General features: G+C 43.8%; 1 protein-coding gene across 5 annotated transcripts in view; it reads right to left on the bottom strand.

Moving 5' to 3' along the window:
* Nucleotides 1–66: 66 nt before the first annotated feature.
* The window catches only part of LOC121432791 (general transcription factor 3C polypeptide 2), a 24469-nt gene continuing 9640 nt past the window's right edge, over nucleotides 67–14895 (bottom strand). For all 5 annotated transcript variants that reach the window (XM_041630927.1, XM_041630925.1, XM_041630929.1 and 2 more), the window contains 15 exons: nucleotides 14268–14362; nucleotides 13936–14013; nucleotides 13151–13249; nucleotides 12494–12721; nucleotides 12231–12342; nucleotides 11939–12047; nucleotides 9960–9985; nucleotides 9224–9353; nucleotides 4754–4898; nucleotides 4507–4668; nucleotides 4271–4358; nucleotides 3926–4054; nucleotides 2603–2752; nucleotides 2205–2312; nucleotides 67–1825 (listed from right to left, as the gene is read on the bottom strand). In XM_041630927.1, coding sequence (XP_041486861.1) covers nucleotides 1607–1825; nucleotides 2205–2312; nucleotides 2603–2752; nucleotides 3926–4054; nucleotides 4271–4358; nucleotides 4507–4668; nucleotides 4754–4898; nucleotides 9224–9353; nucleotides 9960–9985; nucleotides 11939–12047; nucleotides 12231–12342; nucleotides 12494–12721; nucleotides 13151–13249; nucleotides 13936–14013; nucleotides 14268–14362 — 1878 coding nt within the window. In that variant the 3' untranslated portion in view covers nucleotides 67–1606. The remainder of the gene's footprint in view (nucleotides 1826–2204; nucleotides 2313–2602; nucleotides 2753–3925; nucleotides 4055–4270; nucleotides 4359–4506; nucleotides 4669–4753; nucleotides 4899–9223; nucleotides 9354–9959; nucleotides 9986–11938; nucleotides 12048–12230; nucleotides 12343–12493; nucleotides 12722–13150; nucleotides 13250–13935; nucleotides 14014–14267; nucleotides 14363–14895) is intronic.

The raw sequence follows: 14895 nt of genomic DNA, 5'->3' as shown, positions 1-14895 counted from the left end.
CTGGAAGTAGGGAAACAAGGATGAGCTGTGTCAAGGGGATGCTCTGCAGGACAAGCCAAGCTTCTCTGCAATGGAAGGCACTTCTTTATTAGTTCAAAAAGCAAGCCTGACACAGCCTAAGCTGGATCACAACAGACTGGTACAACACTTGGCTCCTTCACACCAACATGGGTTGTGGTCCTTCCGTGGCTTAAGGACCTGAGTTTCCTACAGGCCTGCTTTCTCTTTATATAGGAAGGCAACTGAACTACTGATTCTCTTCTGAAAGATTTTTCTGGTATTTGATAAATCTTCTATACTACTCAGGCAGAAGGCTGTTCCCAGATATGACAGACCAGACTTGAGTGTGCTAAAGTCTAGGTTTGTTTCAGGCAATACTAATCTAGACTGCATCCCTTCCAAGAGGAAGCGGGCGACCTATTTGCTTCCTATTTTCTAGTAAGATGGTCTAACTACTTCCTTCCAAACCTCAGTCTGTATCCCTACATGTTCCATGGCTGTGACTTGACCATTTCCCATCACTGGGCTGCCTGTGTTTTCGAGGCAGTATCAGTCATATGAGGTGCAGCTATCCACGAGAGGACTCTATCCAGATGACAATACATTATTGGGTTCTAAATACTTTCTATACAGTTTAAACATGTTTAATATGTCAACAGTGTGACCATATCATGAAGATCAAAAATCATGACTTGTAAAAGAATGATTGAAATAACTAAAGATATTTAATCTAGAGAAAAAAATGACTTGAGAAACACTGTTAAGTACTGAAAAGGGCACTCACAGGGAATGACTACATCTCCTAACAACCATTAGTAAAATTAATAGAGGTATACTCTTGACTTGATATAAAGGAAGATTTTTTTCTTACTTTTTGGTTTTATGAGATAGCCCAGACTGAATGCAAAATTATGATCCTCCTGCCTCGGCCTCCCAAGTGCTGGGATTACAGGTGTGCACCATTATACCCAGCTCCAAAAATTTTAAAAACACTACTATCTAGGAGTGTTCAAGTAGTGTCAAGTGACCGATGATTGGGATATTTCATAAGCAGGAGCAACTAAGAGCTGGCCGCTGTCCTACTGATAGGAGTTTAGGATGTTCCTCAGTTAAAGTATAACAAGCAATAAATTACTGTCACCCACTGGGCCTGTGTGTTGGTTATTCTAAAGAGGAAGATTGGAAGGCAATAACATCAAATCCTGGAATTCGACAGGAGCCTTCATGAAGATCCTTTCCGACTCTCCAAACACCCACTCACAAGTGGTCTCAAAAACACCCAGTACCTTTACTTAGCTTTACCTCCTTCACAATATGCTCAATATGAGCAATTTGACTCCCAAGCCTAGGTCAGGCCTGAGTGTTTCTTGTGAGCCACGGTTTTAGGCATAGGAATTGTTGTGGAGGGGGAGCCCCCCTACCTGCAGGGAGCTGTGACCACAGAAGTCTGTGGAAGGAGAGGGATTTAAGGAGTTCTGGGCAGGTAGGCCTAAAGATCTAGGCCTGGCACCATCACTGTCCAGGAAGGGCCCAGGTCCTATGCTCTGTGCACGGGGGCCATTTGTTCTTGGCAGACTTCAATCCAAGAGGTTCTGCGTGGACCAGATTAGGGATTGGGGGGAAGGCAATGGCTGGTTGGAGAGAAACCAGGCCCTTCAGTTGAAAAGGAGGTTTGGAACATAGCATTGAAGTGGGCTCGGCTTTCAAGCTGTACACGGTGGGCCAGCGGGGAAGTGAGTCCACGGACAAAATGGATCCGAACCAGCCCTGACTGCCCCCCAGATACCAGCCATCCATAGGAGTCCAGGTTTGGGCTGAAACGTACCTGTGAAGAGAACAGAAAACCAAAAAGAGCCTCAGCAGTTGTGTCTTAAAGTGACCCCTAGATGTGTGAGCTTTAAAAACAGGTCACCCACCTTTAACCCCAGTACCCAAAAGATAGGAAGATATATATATATATATATATATATATATATATATATATATATATATATCTCTTTGAGTTTTAGGCCAACCTGGTCTACAAAGTGAGCTCCAGGAGAGCCAGAGCTACATAGAGAGAACACCCAAAACCAACCAACCAAATAAAATCAAGTCACTATCAGGACTAGACCATGAGATAATGAATGAGCTCTCTGTACCATGACCCAGGTCACCAAGGCTGCTTCTCCTCTAGCCGTCTCTGCTGCCATTTAGTCTCTCACCTTGTGAATAGCTTCAAGTTGCAGCCTATCCAGGCAAAGCTGAGAATGCCCCTCTCCTTCCTGCATGCGCAGCATCGGTTCTCTACGGAGTAGATTGTGGAAGGAACTCTGGGGAACACAAGTAGAATTCCTTAGGATTGCCTGTTATCTAAGGTTTCTATCTTTTCCTTTAAGATTCATTCATTCATTCATTCATTATGTACATTCAAGCAGTGTTCTGCTTGAACGACAGAAGAGGGCACCAGATCTCATTATGGATGGTTGTAAGCCACCATGGAATGCTGGGAATTGAACTCAGGATCTCTGAAAGAGCAGCCAGTGCTCTTAGCCTCTGAGCCATCTCTCCAGCCAAGTGTCTACCTTTTCTAATGCCACACTGACTTGTAGCCACAGCTTACCAGATCTGTATCCTGAAAGAGTAGGTAGTGGTGATTGATGGTCTCAGTGTACGTTCTCGCTTTGGGAGGATTGGGGGTCTCAGAGGTGGCCAAGGAATCTTGGTCTTCAGGGCTATCCTGGTATGCTATCAGATCTGCTTTATAGATAGGCTAGGAGAAGACCAAAAATTAGTGTCTTACAATTTTATTTTTATTTACAACTGCATGCATCACACATGCCAGTACGAGGAATTCAGGCTGAATTCAGCACATGGGCTTAGCAGACCATCTCTCTAGCCTTAGATTTCTTTTCTTTTTCTTTTTGTTGTTTGTTTGTTTTGAGGCAGGGTTTCTCTGTGTAGCCCTAGTTGTCCTGGAACTTGCTTTGTAGACCAAGCTGGCCTCTGCTTTCTGAGTGGTGGGATTAAAGGCATGTACCACCACCTGAGATTAGATTTTAACATACTGAAACACAAAAGCAGAAAGTAAACTGGCTTACTGTGGCAAAGTCTTAAAAGTAGTAAGAGTAAAAATACACTCCATGGCAGTCTGTGATGGTGCACCCCTTTACTTATGAGGCAGAGGCAGACGGATCTCTGTGAGTTTGAGGCCAGGACTACAAAGCAAGTTCCAGGACAGCTAGGGCTATCATAGAGAAACCCTGTCTTGAAAACCCAAAACAAAACAAAACACTGGAGCCAGTGCGGTGGCTGTGGATAAAAGCTCTAGATGCTAGGTCTGGTAACTTGAGTTTAATCTTCAGGATCTATATGGTGGAGAGAGAGAGAGAGAGAGAGAGAGAGAGAGAGAGAGAGAGAGAGAGAGAAAAGAGAGAAAGAGAGAGACAGAGAGAGAAAGAAAACTGACTTATAAGTTGCCTTCTGGCATGCACACCACCACCCATACATATATACACAAAATAAATATGATGGAAACAATTTTTGGTTGTGAGCCTAGCCTTTAACGGCTGAGCCATCCCTCCAGGCCGATGGAAACAATTTTTAAAAAACATGCTCAGGCCTGGCAGTGGTGGCTCATGCCCTTAATCCCAGCACTTGGGAGGCAGAGGCAAGCGGATCTCTGTGAGTTTGAGACCAGCCTGGTCTACGAGAGCTAGTTCCAGGACAGGCTCCAAAACTACAGAGAAACCCTGTCTCGAAAAACCAACCAACCAACCAACCAAACACACATGCTCCGTTCCAACAGGGCAGAGAAGATTATACCAAATTCCTTGCCATAACAAGGACAGTATCAGAGCTTGGAGACCAAGCACTAGTTTGCATTCTACCAAGAGCTGACGAGGCAAGTAGATTATGACCTATAGATAAATGTTCGTATACTCACAAATCTTCTTTCTGCAGGTTTCTTGACATTAATTGGGTTTGATGCCATATCAGGTAAAATAGCTGCAATGAGCTCCCCAGATATATCTCCTGCAGCTACTGTCCCGAGCCAGTCTGAACCTGAAAGACTCTAATAGGAAGAGAGCAAATTTATTTCATCCATTTACTCATTCATTTGCCTGTGATGGTGACTATACTGTCTGAGGCTGGGGAGAGAGATCCGGAGAAACAACTCAAATCCCTAAAGATGGAATTATCTTATATCGTTAGTTCCTCCTTGTGCCCTGACTACTACAGTGAGCAAATGAGCATCTCCTGCCTACTGAAGCTGGAAGAAGGAGCTCACCCAGACGGTGCCTTTTCGTGGAGCAGTAAAGTAGGCCTTAAAACCAAGGTAACCAGCATCGATGTAATGAATTCCACAGAGTCCGTAACTATGAGAAAGAGAGATAGAATAAACTGTCCTTCTTCTAAGAATAATAAATTCTTTTCCTACAGAATTCAGAACAACCCAACCCTCCTTTCCCATTTCTGCTCCAACCCTTAGAGCCTGTCCCAACTCATAGCTCCATCTTGCCGTACGAGGCATAGCAGTTGTCCTGAGCCACGGTGACACCATTGTAGGGGAGCAGCCAGGAAAGCTCTGTACTCAAGAAGCGCTTGATACAATTTATTGGTTCATAAGGTCGCCGAAGATCCCAGAATTTGATTTTCCGGTCGCTCCCCGCAGAAACCAGGAAATGACTGAAAGACGGGAGAACACATCAGAGCCAATATGGAAGAGGCAGCCTGCTACAGAGTCCCCTTCCACAGCCCTCAAACTCTGTACCTGTTAGCTTTGCACCATTGAATTGTACGAACAGCCTGGTCATGGGCTAAGAAACACTGGAAGGGATACAGCTTTAAGGAGCCATCAGGGAGACGTATCCGTTGGAGGGGTGAATTAGTGGGAAGATTCCAGAAAACCACCATGCCTAAAGTAGGGATAGAATATGTAGACATTAAAGCAGTGGTTCTCAACCTGTGGGTCGTGACTTCTTTGACAAACCTCTATCTCCAAAAATATTTACATCCGGATCCAGAACTGTTGAAATAATTTTATGGTGGGGTCACCACAACATGAGGAACTGTGCTAAAGGGCGGCAGCGTCAGGAGGTCAGGAACCACTGTGTTAAAGGAAGGGTGCTGGTTCTCTGTTCTCATTTCTTTGGGATCCCAGACTTTTGTCTCCTGACTCTCAAATCCAAACTACAATGAAAGAGCAGGGATGATGACGACCAGCTGATGACGACCAGGACAGGAACCAAAAAAGCTACGGAGAAACCCTGTCTTAAAAAAAAAAAAAAAAGTGCACATGGCTGACAGTGGCACATGCTTATAATCTTGGCATTCGGGCTGAGGCAGGGTGATCTACCTGGGATGCACCATGAAACCCTATCGCAACCAAACAAACTAAAAGCCCTTTAGAATACTAGTTGGCAGACTACAACCAGCAGATCTGACAGATTCAGTTTTGCCTTTTTTTATTTGGGTACTAGGGAATAAATGTGCTTCATCTCACAAGAATGGAGTTAGTTAGTGTCACACTCTTTGGAGACAGCATCTTAGTGTGCAGCCTCGGCTGGCCTCACACTCACAGCATCCTTTGGGCTCTCCTCCAATGTCGCTATCAGCCATAATGTCTTGCTTAGGCTGCCTGTTCTGGCAAATTATACTGAAACACTGTCATACCTATTCATTTACACAACATCTTGGGTTGATTACATACCCAAATAACAGAATTTAGCACCAATAATGGCAAATTAGCTTAAAAAGTCTAAAATCACTACTATTTGGCTCATTACAAAAATTTTCTTGGCTGGGCAATGGTGGCATACACCATTAATCCCAACACTCGGGAGGCAGAGACAGGCAGAACTCGAGGCCAGCATGGTCTACAAAGCGAGTTCCAGGATAGCCAGGGCTGTTACATGGAGAAACCCTGTCTCCAAAAAACAAAACAAAACAAAAAACCCAGAAAATTTCTAATTCTGCTCTACAACAATAAAAACAACAGAATGGAGAGGAAGAGACAACAGATGTACATACAGAAAACGACTTGACTTAAAACAAGGCGAGCCAGGCAGTGGTGGCACACCCCCCCTTTTTAAATTTTTTACACTTTTTTAATGTGAATTGGTGTGAAGGTGTCAAATCCCCTGGAACTGGGGTTACAGACAGTTGTAAACTGCATGTGAGTGCTGGGAATTGAACCTAGGTCCTTTGGAGGAACAGGCGGTGTCCTTAACCTCTGAGCCAACTCCCTAGGCCCAGACACACACCTTTAATCCCAGCACTTGGGAGGCAGAGTCAATGGATCTCTGTGAGTTCAAGGCCAGCCTGGTCTACAAAGTGAGTTTCAGGACAGGATCCAAAGCAACAGAAAAACCCAGTCTCGAAAAAAAAAAAAAAAAAGAAACAAACAAACAAAACTAAAAACAAATAAAAAAACAAGGCTAGCAAAGAAGAGGTATTCAGAAATGTAACTCAGATAAAAAGAAAAGATAAAAGGACATTAAAAATCTTATATATATATAAGCGTAGCAAGTGTAGCATTTATGAACCTTTTTCAAAAAACAAAACAAATACAGTGAATTGTAGGCAAGCAATGAAAATAACTCAGCAGTGGAAGCAGGAGACTGAGCTGAGAGATCTCAGGGAGACAATCATTAGATCACTTCAGCTAAAGCAGCTTATCTCACATATGCAAGGGCTGTGTTCAATCCCTAGTACTGGGAGAAGTGTAACATAGCAATACAGCATGAGCCATGTGTCGTGATGATGAAATACCATCTGAGAAAAGCAGAAAACAGACACAAGAGTGACGTAGGTTTAAAAAAGCATTAATTTCCTCATCTTCTTGAGAGAAAGTATACTGATCTCTGAAAATGAGACTGTTACTTAAAAACAATAAAAGAGGCTCAGTAGTAAGGCTGTCTGCTGCCAAACCCGACAACTTGAGTTTGATCCTACCTACATGGTTGAAAAAAAGAACCAAGTAAGTTGTCCTCTAACCTCCACACATTGCCCCTCATTGAGTTAATAAGTAAATGTAAAATATATGTAATTAAATACCTTTAAATTGTACTTATTTGAAGAACTGGGGGATTATATCCAGAATCTAATGAATATTATGTAGGCACTTGCTAATCTTTCTATTTTTAATTTTGAATGTGTATTCCTTGAGCTTGAGCCTCCTACCTCAGGATCCAAGTAGCTGATTATAGCCTTGTACAGCAGGCCCACCACACACTGGATCCTGGAGCACTACGGTCAGCTGTGACCTGCCTGTAGATGCCAGGAATCGAACCCAGGTCCTCTGGAAGAGCAGTCAGTGATCTTAACTGAGCCACTTCTCCAGCCCCAACACCTTTACATTAAACAGCTTACATAGTATGATCTTTTACTATAAGGTTGTCCTTCTTTAAATTCCCATGATGAACTCCTGTATTATCAGAGAATTTTTCTCTTTTCTATTTCATAGTGGAAACATTTATGTTAAGTACATTTATTTCAAGCACATGATTCCATGAGTTTGACAGGCACTTGCACCAGGAAAAAAAAAACCCCACAAACAAGAACCCAAATATTCCCATCACTGTCAAAATTCCTTATGACTCTTTATGAATGAGGAAAGCAACTATCTGCATATCACACTAGTGATCAGCAGGCATTGTGGTAGCTGTTCTGAGCTGTATCCATGCTATATGTCAGGAGACATCATTTTTTTTCTAAATTGCTTAGTACTTTATTATATGTATATACCAGTTCTGTCCATCTAATTATTTATTTGAATTATATAAATTTGTTTTGTATTTGTGTACCACAGCATGTGTATAGAAGACCATCCTAAGGGAGTCAGTTCTCTCCTTTGACTGTGAGAATCCTGGGGATCAAACTCAGATTGTCAGGCTTAGCAGCAATTTTACATTCTGGGCTGTTTATTCAGTACTACCCACCCTGCCCCTCCCCGAGACAGGGTTTCTCTATGTAGCTCTGGCTATCCTGAAACTCACTATATAGACCAGGCTGGCCTCAGACTCACAGAGATCCTCCTGTCTGTCTCTGAGTGTCGGGATTAAAGGCATGTGCCACCACAAGCTAGCAGTGTCCAGTTCTTCTTAAAATTCTTTTAATTGGGCCGGGCAGTGGTGGTGTAGAGGCAGATGGATCTGTGAGTTCAAGGCCAGCCTGGTCTACAAGAGCTAGTTCCAGGGCAGGCTCCAAAGCTACAAAGAAATGCTATCAAAAAAACAAAAACAATCAATCAAACAAAAACTTGGATTTTCGAGACAGGGTTTCTCTGTGGCTTTTTGGAGCCTGTCCTGGAACTAACTCTGTAGACCAGGCTGGTCTCGAACTCACAGAGATCCGCTTGCCTCTGCCTCCCGAGTGCTGGGATTAAAGGCGTGCGCCACCTCCGCCCGGCTTAAAAAAATATTTTTTAAAAAATATTTTATTATGTATACAATATTCTGTCTGTGTGTATGCCTGCAGGCCAGAAGAGGGCACCAGACCTCATTACAGATGGTTGTGACCCACCATGTGGTTACTGGGAATTGAACTCAAGACCTTTGGAAAAGCAGGCAATGCTCTTAACCTCTGAGCCATCTCTCCAGCCCCCTAAAAATATGGGATTAATGGTGTGTGCCACCACTACCGGATCAAACACTTATTTTCTTCAAACTTCTGCAGTAAATGCTCTACTACTGAGTTATACCCCCAACCTTGAATTTCTGATCATCCTGCCTCCACCTCCCAAGCGTTAAGATTACAGACATGTAACATTATGCCTAGTTTATGGAGTGTGAGGATTGAAAAAAGAAATGCAAAGTAAGCATTCTACCAACTGAACTATATCCCACCCAATAATTTTCTTACTGAAAAAATTATAGTGACATTTCTTCTTTGTGTATTTTTTTTTACAATGCTTGAATTTGTATAAAGATTTACTCTATTTAGTGCATATGAGTATTTTTGCTTGCATGTCTGTTTGAGCACCATGTGCATGCTAAGGACCCTGAGACCAGAAGGCTTTGGATCCCTTGGAACTGGAGTTATAGATAGTTGTGAGCTATAGGTGGGTGCTAGAAACCAAACCCAGGTCCTCTGCAAGAGCAGCAAATGTATGTAACTGCTGAGAAATCTCTCCAGCTCTGATTTTAAACTATAATATAATGTTACGCTTAATCAAAAAAGAACACAATCCAAACCCAAGCACATATAAAAAGCTTAAAGAGCAACAGGTCTTGGTTTTTACCATTATAGTATCCTGCAGCCAGGTGGTGGTGGGGCCTGGTAGGCATCCAAGCCAGGCTAAGGCACTGACCACACTCAGAGGGGTCTGAAGCTTGCACAGACCCTACCTGAAGGGTTGCCAAACACTGTACCTGTAAGGACAGAAGAGCTGGGATTAGGATTAGGAGCTCTTACTGTTTGAAAGGAGACTCTAATTAGTTTTTTTTCCCCTCAAGGTTTATTCTACGTGTCTAAGTGGCTTCTGTGTGTGTGTGTGAGAGAGAGAGAAAGAGAGAGAGAGAGAGAGGGAGGGAAGGTATGTGTGTACCACATAACTGCTTGGTGTCCAAGGAACTGAGAAGGGGCAGGGTCAGATCTCCTGGAACCAGAGTTATGGTTGGTTGTGAGCCTCCATGTAGGTGCTAAGAACCAAACCCGGGTCCTCTACAAGAGGACAAAGTGTCTCCAACCCCCTCAAATCAGTTTTTCTTCTCTTTCTTTCTTTTTTTTTTTTTTTTTTTTTGAGGCAGGGTTTCTCTGTGTAGCCTTAGCTGTCCTGGAACTCACTCTGTAGCCAGGCTGGTCTCCAACTCAGAGTTCCGCCTGCCTCTGCCTCCCAAGTGCTGGGATTAAAGGCATGTCCCACCACCCGGCTGAGAAAGGGGATACTTTCAGAAGTGAAAGACTCACTGTAGACTCTGTAAAATAAGGCTCTAGGCAGATGCAGCCTCAGCTAAGTTAACAGGCTCCTCACTCACCTTGTAGATGGCAGGCTTCATAGCATCTGTAAGGAAGAAAAACAAGAATAGTAGATAGTTGATGCTTTGGATCCACAGGACTGAGCTCCTCCTCTCTCACGCCTCAGCAATGCCCTTCTTTCTTTCTTTCTTTTCTTTCTTTCTTTCTTTTTTTTAAATACTTATTTATTTGTTATGTATACAATATTCTGTCTGTGTGTATGCCTGCAGGCCAGAAGAGGACACCAGACCTCATTACAGATGGTTGTAAGCCACCATGTGGTTGCTGGGAATTGAACTCAGGACCTTTGAAAGAGCAGGCAATGCTCTTAACCTCTGAGCCATTTCTCCAGCCCCCCAATGCCCTTCTTTCATTCTTTCTCTCACTATGTCCACCTGCCCCACTCTTTCCCCAACACTACCATCCCTTCTATGAGAAACACTAACACCTCCAGATGTTCTTCTCTCCTTTCTGTTTCTAGAACTCTGCTCATTTGCTCAGAACTCTGTTTTCATTATCCATGTGTTCTGTCCTTACTGACTTGTTCCTACATTTCTATGTCTCTTCTATAGAGTTATTAAACACAGAGACAAGTGTGGTAGTGTAGACCTGTAATCCCAGAACATGAAGTGGAAAAAGAAGGAAAAGAAGTTCAAAGTTATCCTCAGCTACATGGTAAGTTCAAGGCTAGTCTGGGCTACATGAGACTCTGCTTCAAAAAATTCAACTAAAAGAAGCACATAAAACCTCCTTTGGTGCATATTCACTAAGCGGCATCCTCATTTACCTGCCTCCTTTTATATCTAAACCTTTTTTTTTCTTTATGTTTTTTTTTTTTTTCAGACAGGTCTCTCTACAGAGCTCTGGTTGTCCTGGAACTCACTTGAAGTTCAAGCTGGCCTTGGACTTACAGAGATCCAAGTACACACCTGTCTCCCAAGTTCCCTATTATCTCAAAACTTTCTAAAGAAATTATCTATGAGACTTGTTCAATCTTTTAAGCTGCATGCAGCTAAGAATAGCTAAGAATGTGACTCAACACAAAATAGCAACTCTATTGAACACATTACCAGATTTTTCATGTTTTGGTAATTCAAGTGTGGAAATGAGCTTTGTAGATGATATCACATCACGATGTCACGGTACTGGACAGGCCAGTTGCCCTATGTCTGCCTCAACCTATTTCTCCAACAGACTACCAAACACCAAACACTCAAAGGCTTAAATCCAGATACCTTCCTTTTAAATACTTAAGTATTGTTGGAGAAAAAAATAGGATCTGCCTTTTTTAACTCTTCCTAAAAGATACTGATGGAGGAGGGTCATATATCTATGTGTTACTCTCACTGGTTAATAAAGAAACTGCCTTGGCTTTTTGATAGGGCAGAATTTAGATACGTGGAGTAGACAGAACAGAATGCTGGGAGAAAGAAAGCATAGTAGGTCAGATGCGATGAAGCTCCAACCCAAGATGGATGTAGGCTAGAATCTTCCCAGTAAGCCACCACCTCGTGATGCTACACAGATTATTAGAAATGGGTTAATCAAGATGCGAGAGTTAGCCAGTAAGAGGCTAGAGATAATGGGCCAGGAAGTGCTTAAAAGAATACAGTTTCCGTGTAATTATTCTGGGGCTAAGCTAGCTGTGCGGAGCTAGGAGGGGAAGAAAAGCAGGCCTGCTCGCCTCATCACTACAAATGGCCCCTACAAGATACTGCCTAAACATAGGTGAGGGGAATCCTGAGACCAGCACAAGGGAAACAGAGGCAGATGGATCTCTGTGAGTTCGAGGCCAGCCTGACAGAGCTAGTCCCAGGACAACTAGGACTGTTACACAGAGAAACCTTGTCTTAACAAACAAACAAAAAGAAAAACTGAAGTCATATTTCCATCACAGAAGTCTGCCTAATCAAGCTTTTACGCTCGAGACTATCTGGGTCACAGGAGTTAGACAAGCTGAGAGTCCAGCTACCACCACTGTAGTAGTTGTGCTACTTGCCTGGAGGCTGCTGAGCCAGGAGGGCCTCAGGATGCGGCAGACTGAACAGCAGTACCTTCCCATCTGAGCAGGCCAGGGCTAAAAGACCCAGCCGAGGCAGAAGAGGAGCCTGGAGAGTGGGGGGGAGCAGATCTGTGCTGAGGTTTGCTGCTTTCAGGTGCCTCTCAGAAAACCTGAGGGTGTCTCTCAGAACAGGACATGGGATTTCCGGAAAACCCCCACCCACCAACCACACTCTCCTTCCTCCAGCCCTAAGACCTCCAACAGCTAGCCCACAGTCAACTAGAAGTACCTTCCGAGGGGTTTCTGGATGTTCCCATGCCCCACTGGGGCAGAATTTGAGGTCCCAGATACATCCACTGTCACAGGCAATCCCATAGACAAAGTGGGCCCTGTTGCCAGGACTGGGGAGAGAAACATGGGACACAGTAGGTAGGAAAAGCCTAGGACTAACAGCTCCATTTCCTCGTCTCATCTCAGTGCAATGCAAGCCCTTTCCCAGCCTCGTTTCTCCCTCACCCACCTGCCTGTGGCAGTGTCCCAGCCCCACCTCACCAGCTTTCTTGCTGCAATGTCCCAAGGCCCCAGAGCTGCAGCAGCCCAGGGCCTGAATGAAGCTGGCTCAGTGGGTGTGTCTCATTCATGTCTGGGCTGGAGAAAAGGGCCACATACTGTGAGGCTGCTGACCCTTCAGGCACTGGGCACCAGTCCAGAGCCCAGAGTGGTCCTCCTGTGAAGAAGGACACATCCCAGCGCTCTGGGTGTGCTGTGATCGAGCTAAATCTAGAGAAAGGTCAGAGAGTAACAGAGATATTAGGAAATGGAAGGTCAAAATGGCAAGTCCCACTGGAACAGGTGACCAGCTTATATGAGACTCTGAAAATTAGCCTGTGGCTGGAGGAGGACTCGCCCCCACTCACGCTTCCCTCCCTTCACTCTCAGAAATGAACGCCAGCTCACTTCCAAAGATGAGAAGCTGTTCTTTCATGCTAAATGCATGCCATCTTGTGACTTGGACCACCTGAGTCTCCAAACATCTCTAGCCCAGCTTGGAGAGAGCTGAATACTGTACATTACAGAGGACTAGCTTGTTACAGCTGGACTCTATTCTCAGAACCAACCAGAACAGCACTCAGGAGAGGACAGGGCTAATCTGTTAATCCTCGAAACATCTTCGAGAATCAGAGAAAGAGCTGAGTGGCTGTCTTTTACCTGTTTATTCTGTAGATTGTGCCATCCTCAGGAATTCCTTCACGGTGTACAGAGAACAGGGGGGACTTCTCCTCCTGTGGCAGGTAAGGAGCTGCTTCACTGCAGGAAGCAAAAACATTAGCTTCAACTCAGAAGAATTTTCCCACTGTACACTAAAGAATTCTTGGTTGGGGGCTGGGGAGATGGCTCAGAGGTTAAGAGCACTGACTGCTCTTCCAAACGTTATGAGTTCAATTCCCAGAAACCACATGCATCCGTAATGAGATCTTGTGCCCTCTTCTGGCCTGCAAGCATATATGCAGACAGAATACTGTATACATAATTAAATCTTTAGAAAAAAAAAATTCTTTGTCACTTGTCTGTCCTCTCCCTCTCCTTCGAGGACTTTGGTGGTTTTTCTTGACAGGGCCTAGAATTATCTATTAGGTAAGTCTGGGGGCATACCTGTGACGGTTTACCTAAATTAGGTTGGCCTCTGGGTAAGTCTGTGAATGATTTTATTAGGTTAATTGAAATGGGACAATTCACCCTAAATGTTCATGGGCTTGGGTCCTGGACTGGATAAAATAGCTGAGCACCCACTGATCTTGACTTCCCAACTACAGATAAAGAGCAACCAGCTGCTTCAAGGTTCTGCCAGGACTTTCCTACCATGACTCGCAAGTGCCTTTGACTCTGTGAGCCAAAAAAAAAAAAAAAAAAAAAAATGCTTCCTACTTTTGTCAGATTATTCTATCACAGTAATAGAAAAGTAATACAGCTTCAGGGATGTCAATCCAACTTACAGTTCCGATAACAGCTGCCACTTCCAGGCTACTGGAATCCATTCAGCAAACTCCCAGAATGAATGCTGCTGTTCTCGGCTAGAGAGACAGAAGCATCATCAGTGGAAAAGGAGACAGATTCTACATGGCACTGTCTAAAACCATTTTCTGTGAGGGTGGGAGTAACCAGCCCTTAAAAAGTGGTCAAGTAAAGAAAGATTTTGCCCTTAACAGTTTTTCTAAGTAAAGATGTTACCACCACTTTCTACATTAGCAAGGGCTTCCCTCTTTCCAGATGGTCCTTATATTCCTCCTCCACCCTCTCACCCTCAGTCCCTGTCCCCAAAGCTCACAGGTCCTTGGTGAGGTGCAGGCACTTCCAAACAGGAGCCATAATATAATTGGGTAAGCCATTGGGAGCCATGCCCCGGCAGTGTGGTTTCTGCTTCTGAGGATCAAATTACAGAAAGTATAAATATTCTAGGTTGGAGAAAGTCCCAGAAGATAGCTTTCTTTCTCACTTTTTAACTTTCTTTGGTTTTTACGTATCCTCCCAACTGCCCTATTAGCATCTATATAGACTTGTGGTCCAATTAACTCTAACTATTGAAGCATTCTCTCCTTCCCCAGAGGACTCTTGTACACTGAGCTGAAACTCCTGCCCTGAGGGACAGTGCTAGTGATTCCTCCCACTGCATTCCTTTAAAGACACTCATTCCTCAGACAGGTCAAGGAGAGCACTCTTTACATATACAGTCCTGGAATCTCACCCACATCCCAGGGATGACTATCACCTTTAAGCCCAATTATAAAGCTTACAACATTATAAATTTGGCTCTGTCACAACTTTTCTACAAGTTGTATCTACAGAACTAAATTAAGGACTAAAGTAAAAAAGAAAAACCAGAAATCAATTAAATTAAGAAATAAGTGAATAAAAATATGGTGGTTCATGCTTCTATCCCCAGCATTTGGGGGAGG

Source organism: Microtus oregoni, unplaced genomic scaffold, assembly GCF_018167655.1.
Source record: "Microtus oregoni isolate MIOR12 unplaced genomic scaffold, Mior012 000036F_ref0000092, whole genome shotgun sequence".
In the NCBI taxonomy this organism is placed as follows: domain Eukaryota; kingdom Metazoa; phylum Chordata; class Mammalia; order Rodentia; family Cricetidae; genus Microtus; species Microtus oregoni.
The sequence above is the reverse complement of the archived record's forward strand: the minus strand, read 5'-3'. Positions and strand labels throughout refer to the sequence as shown.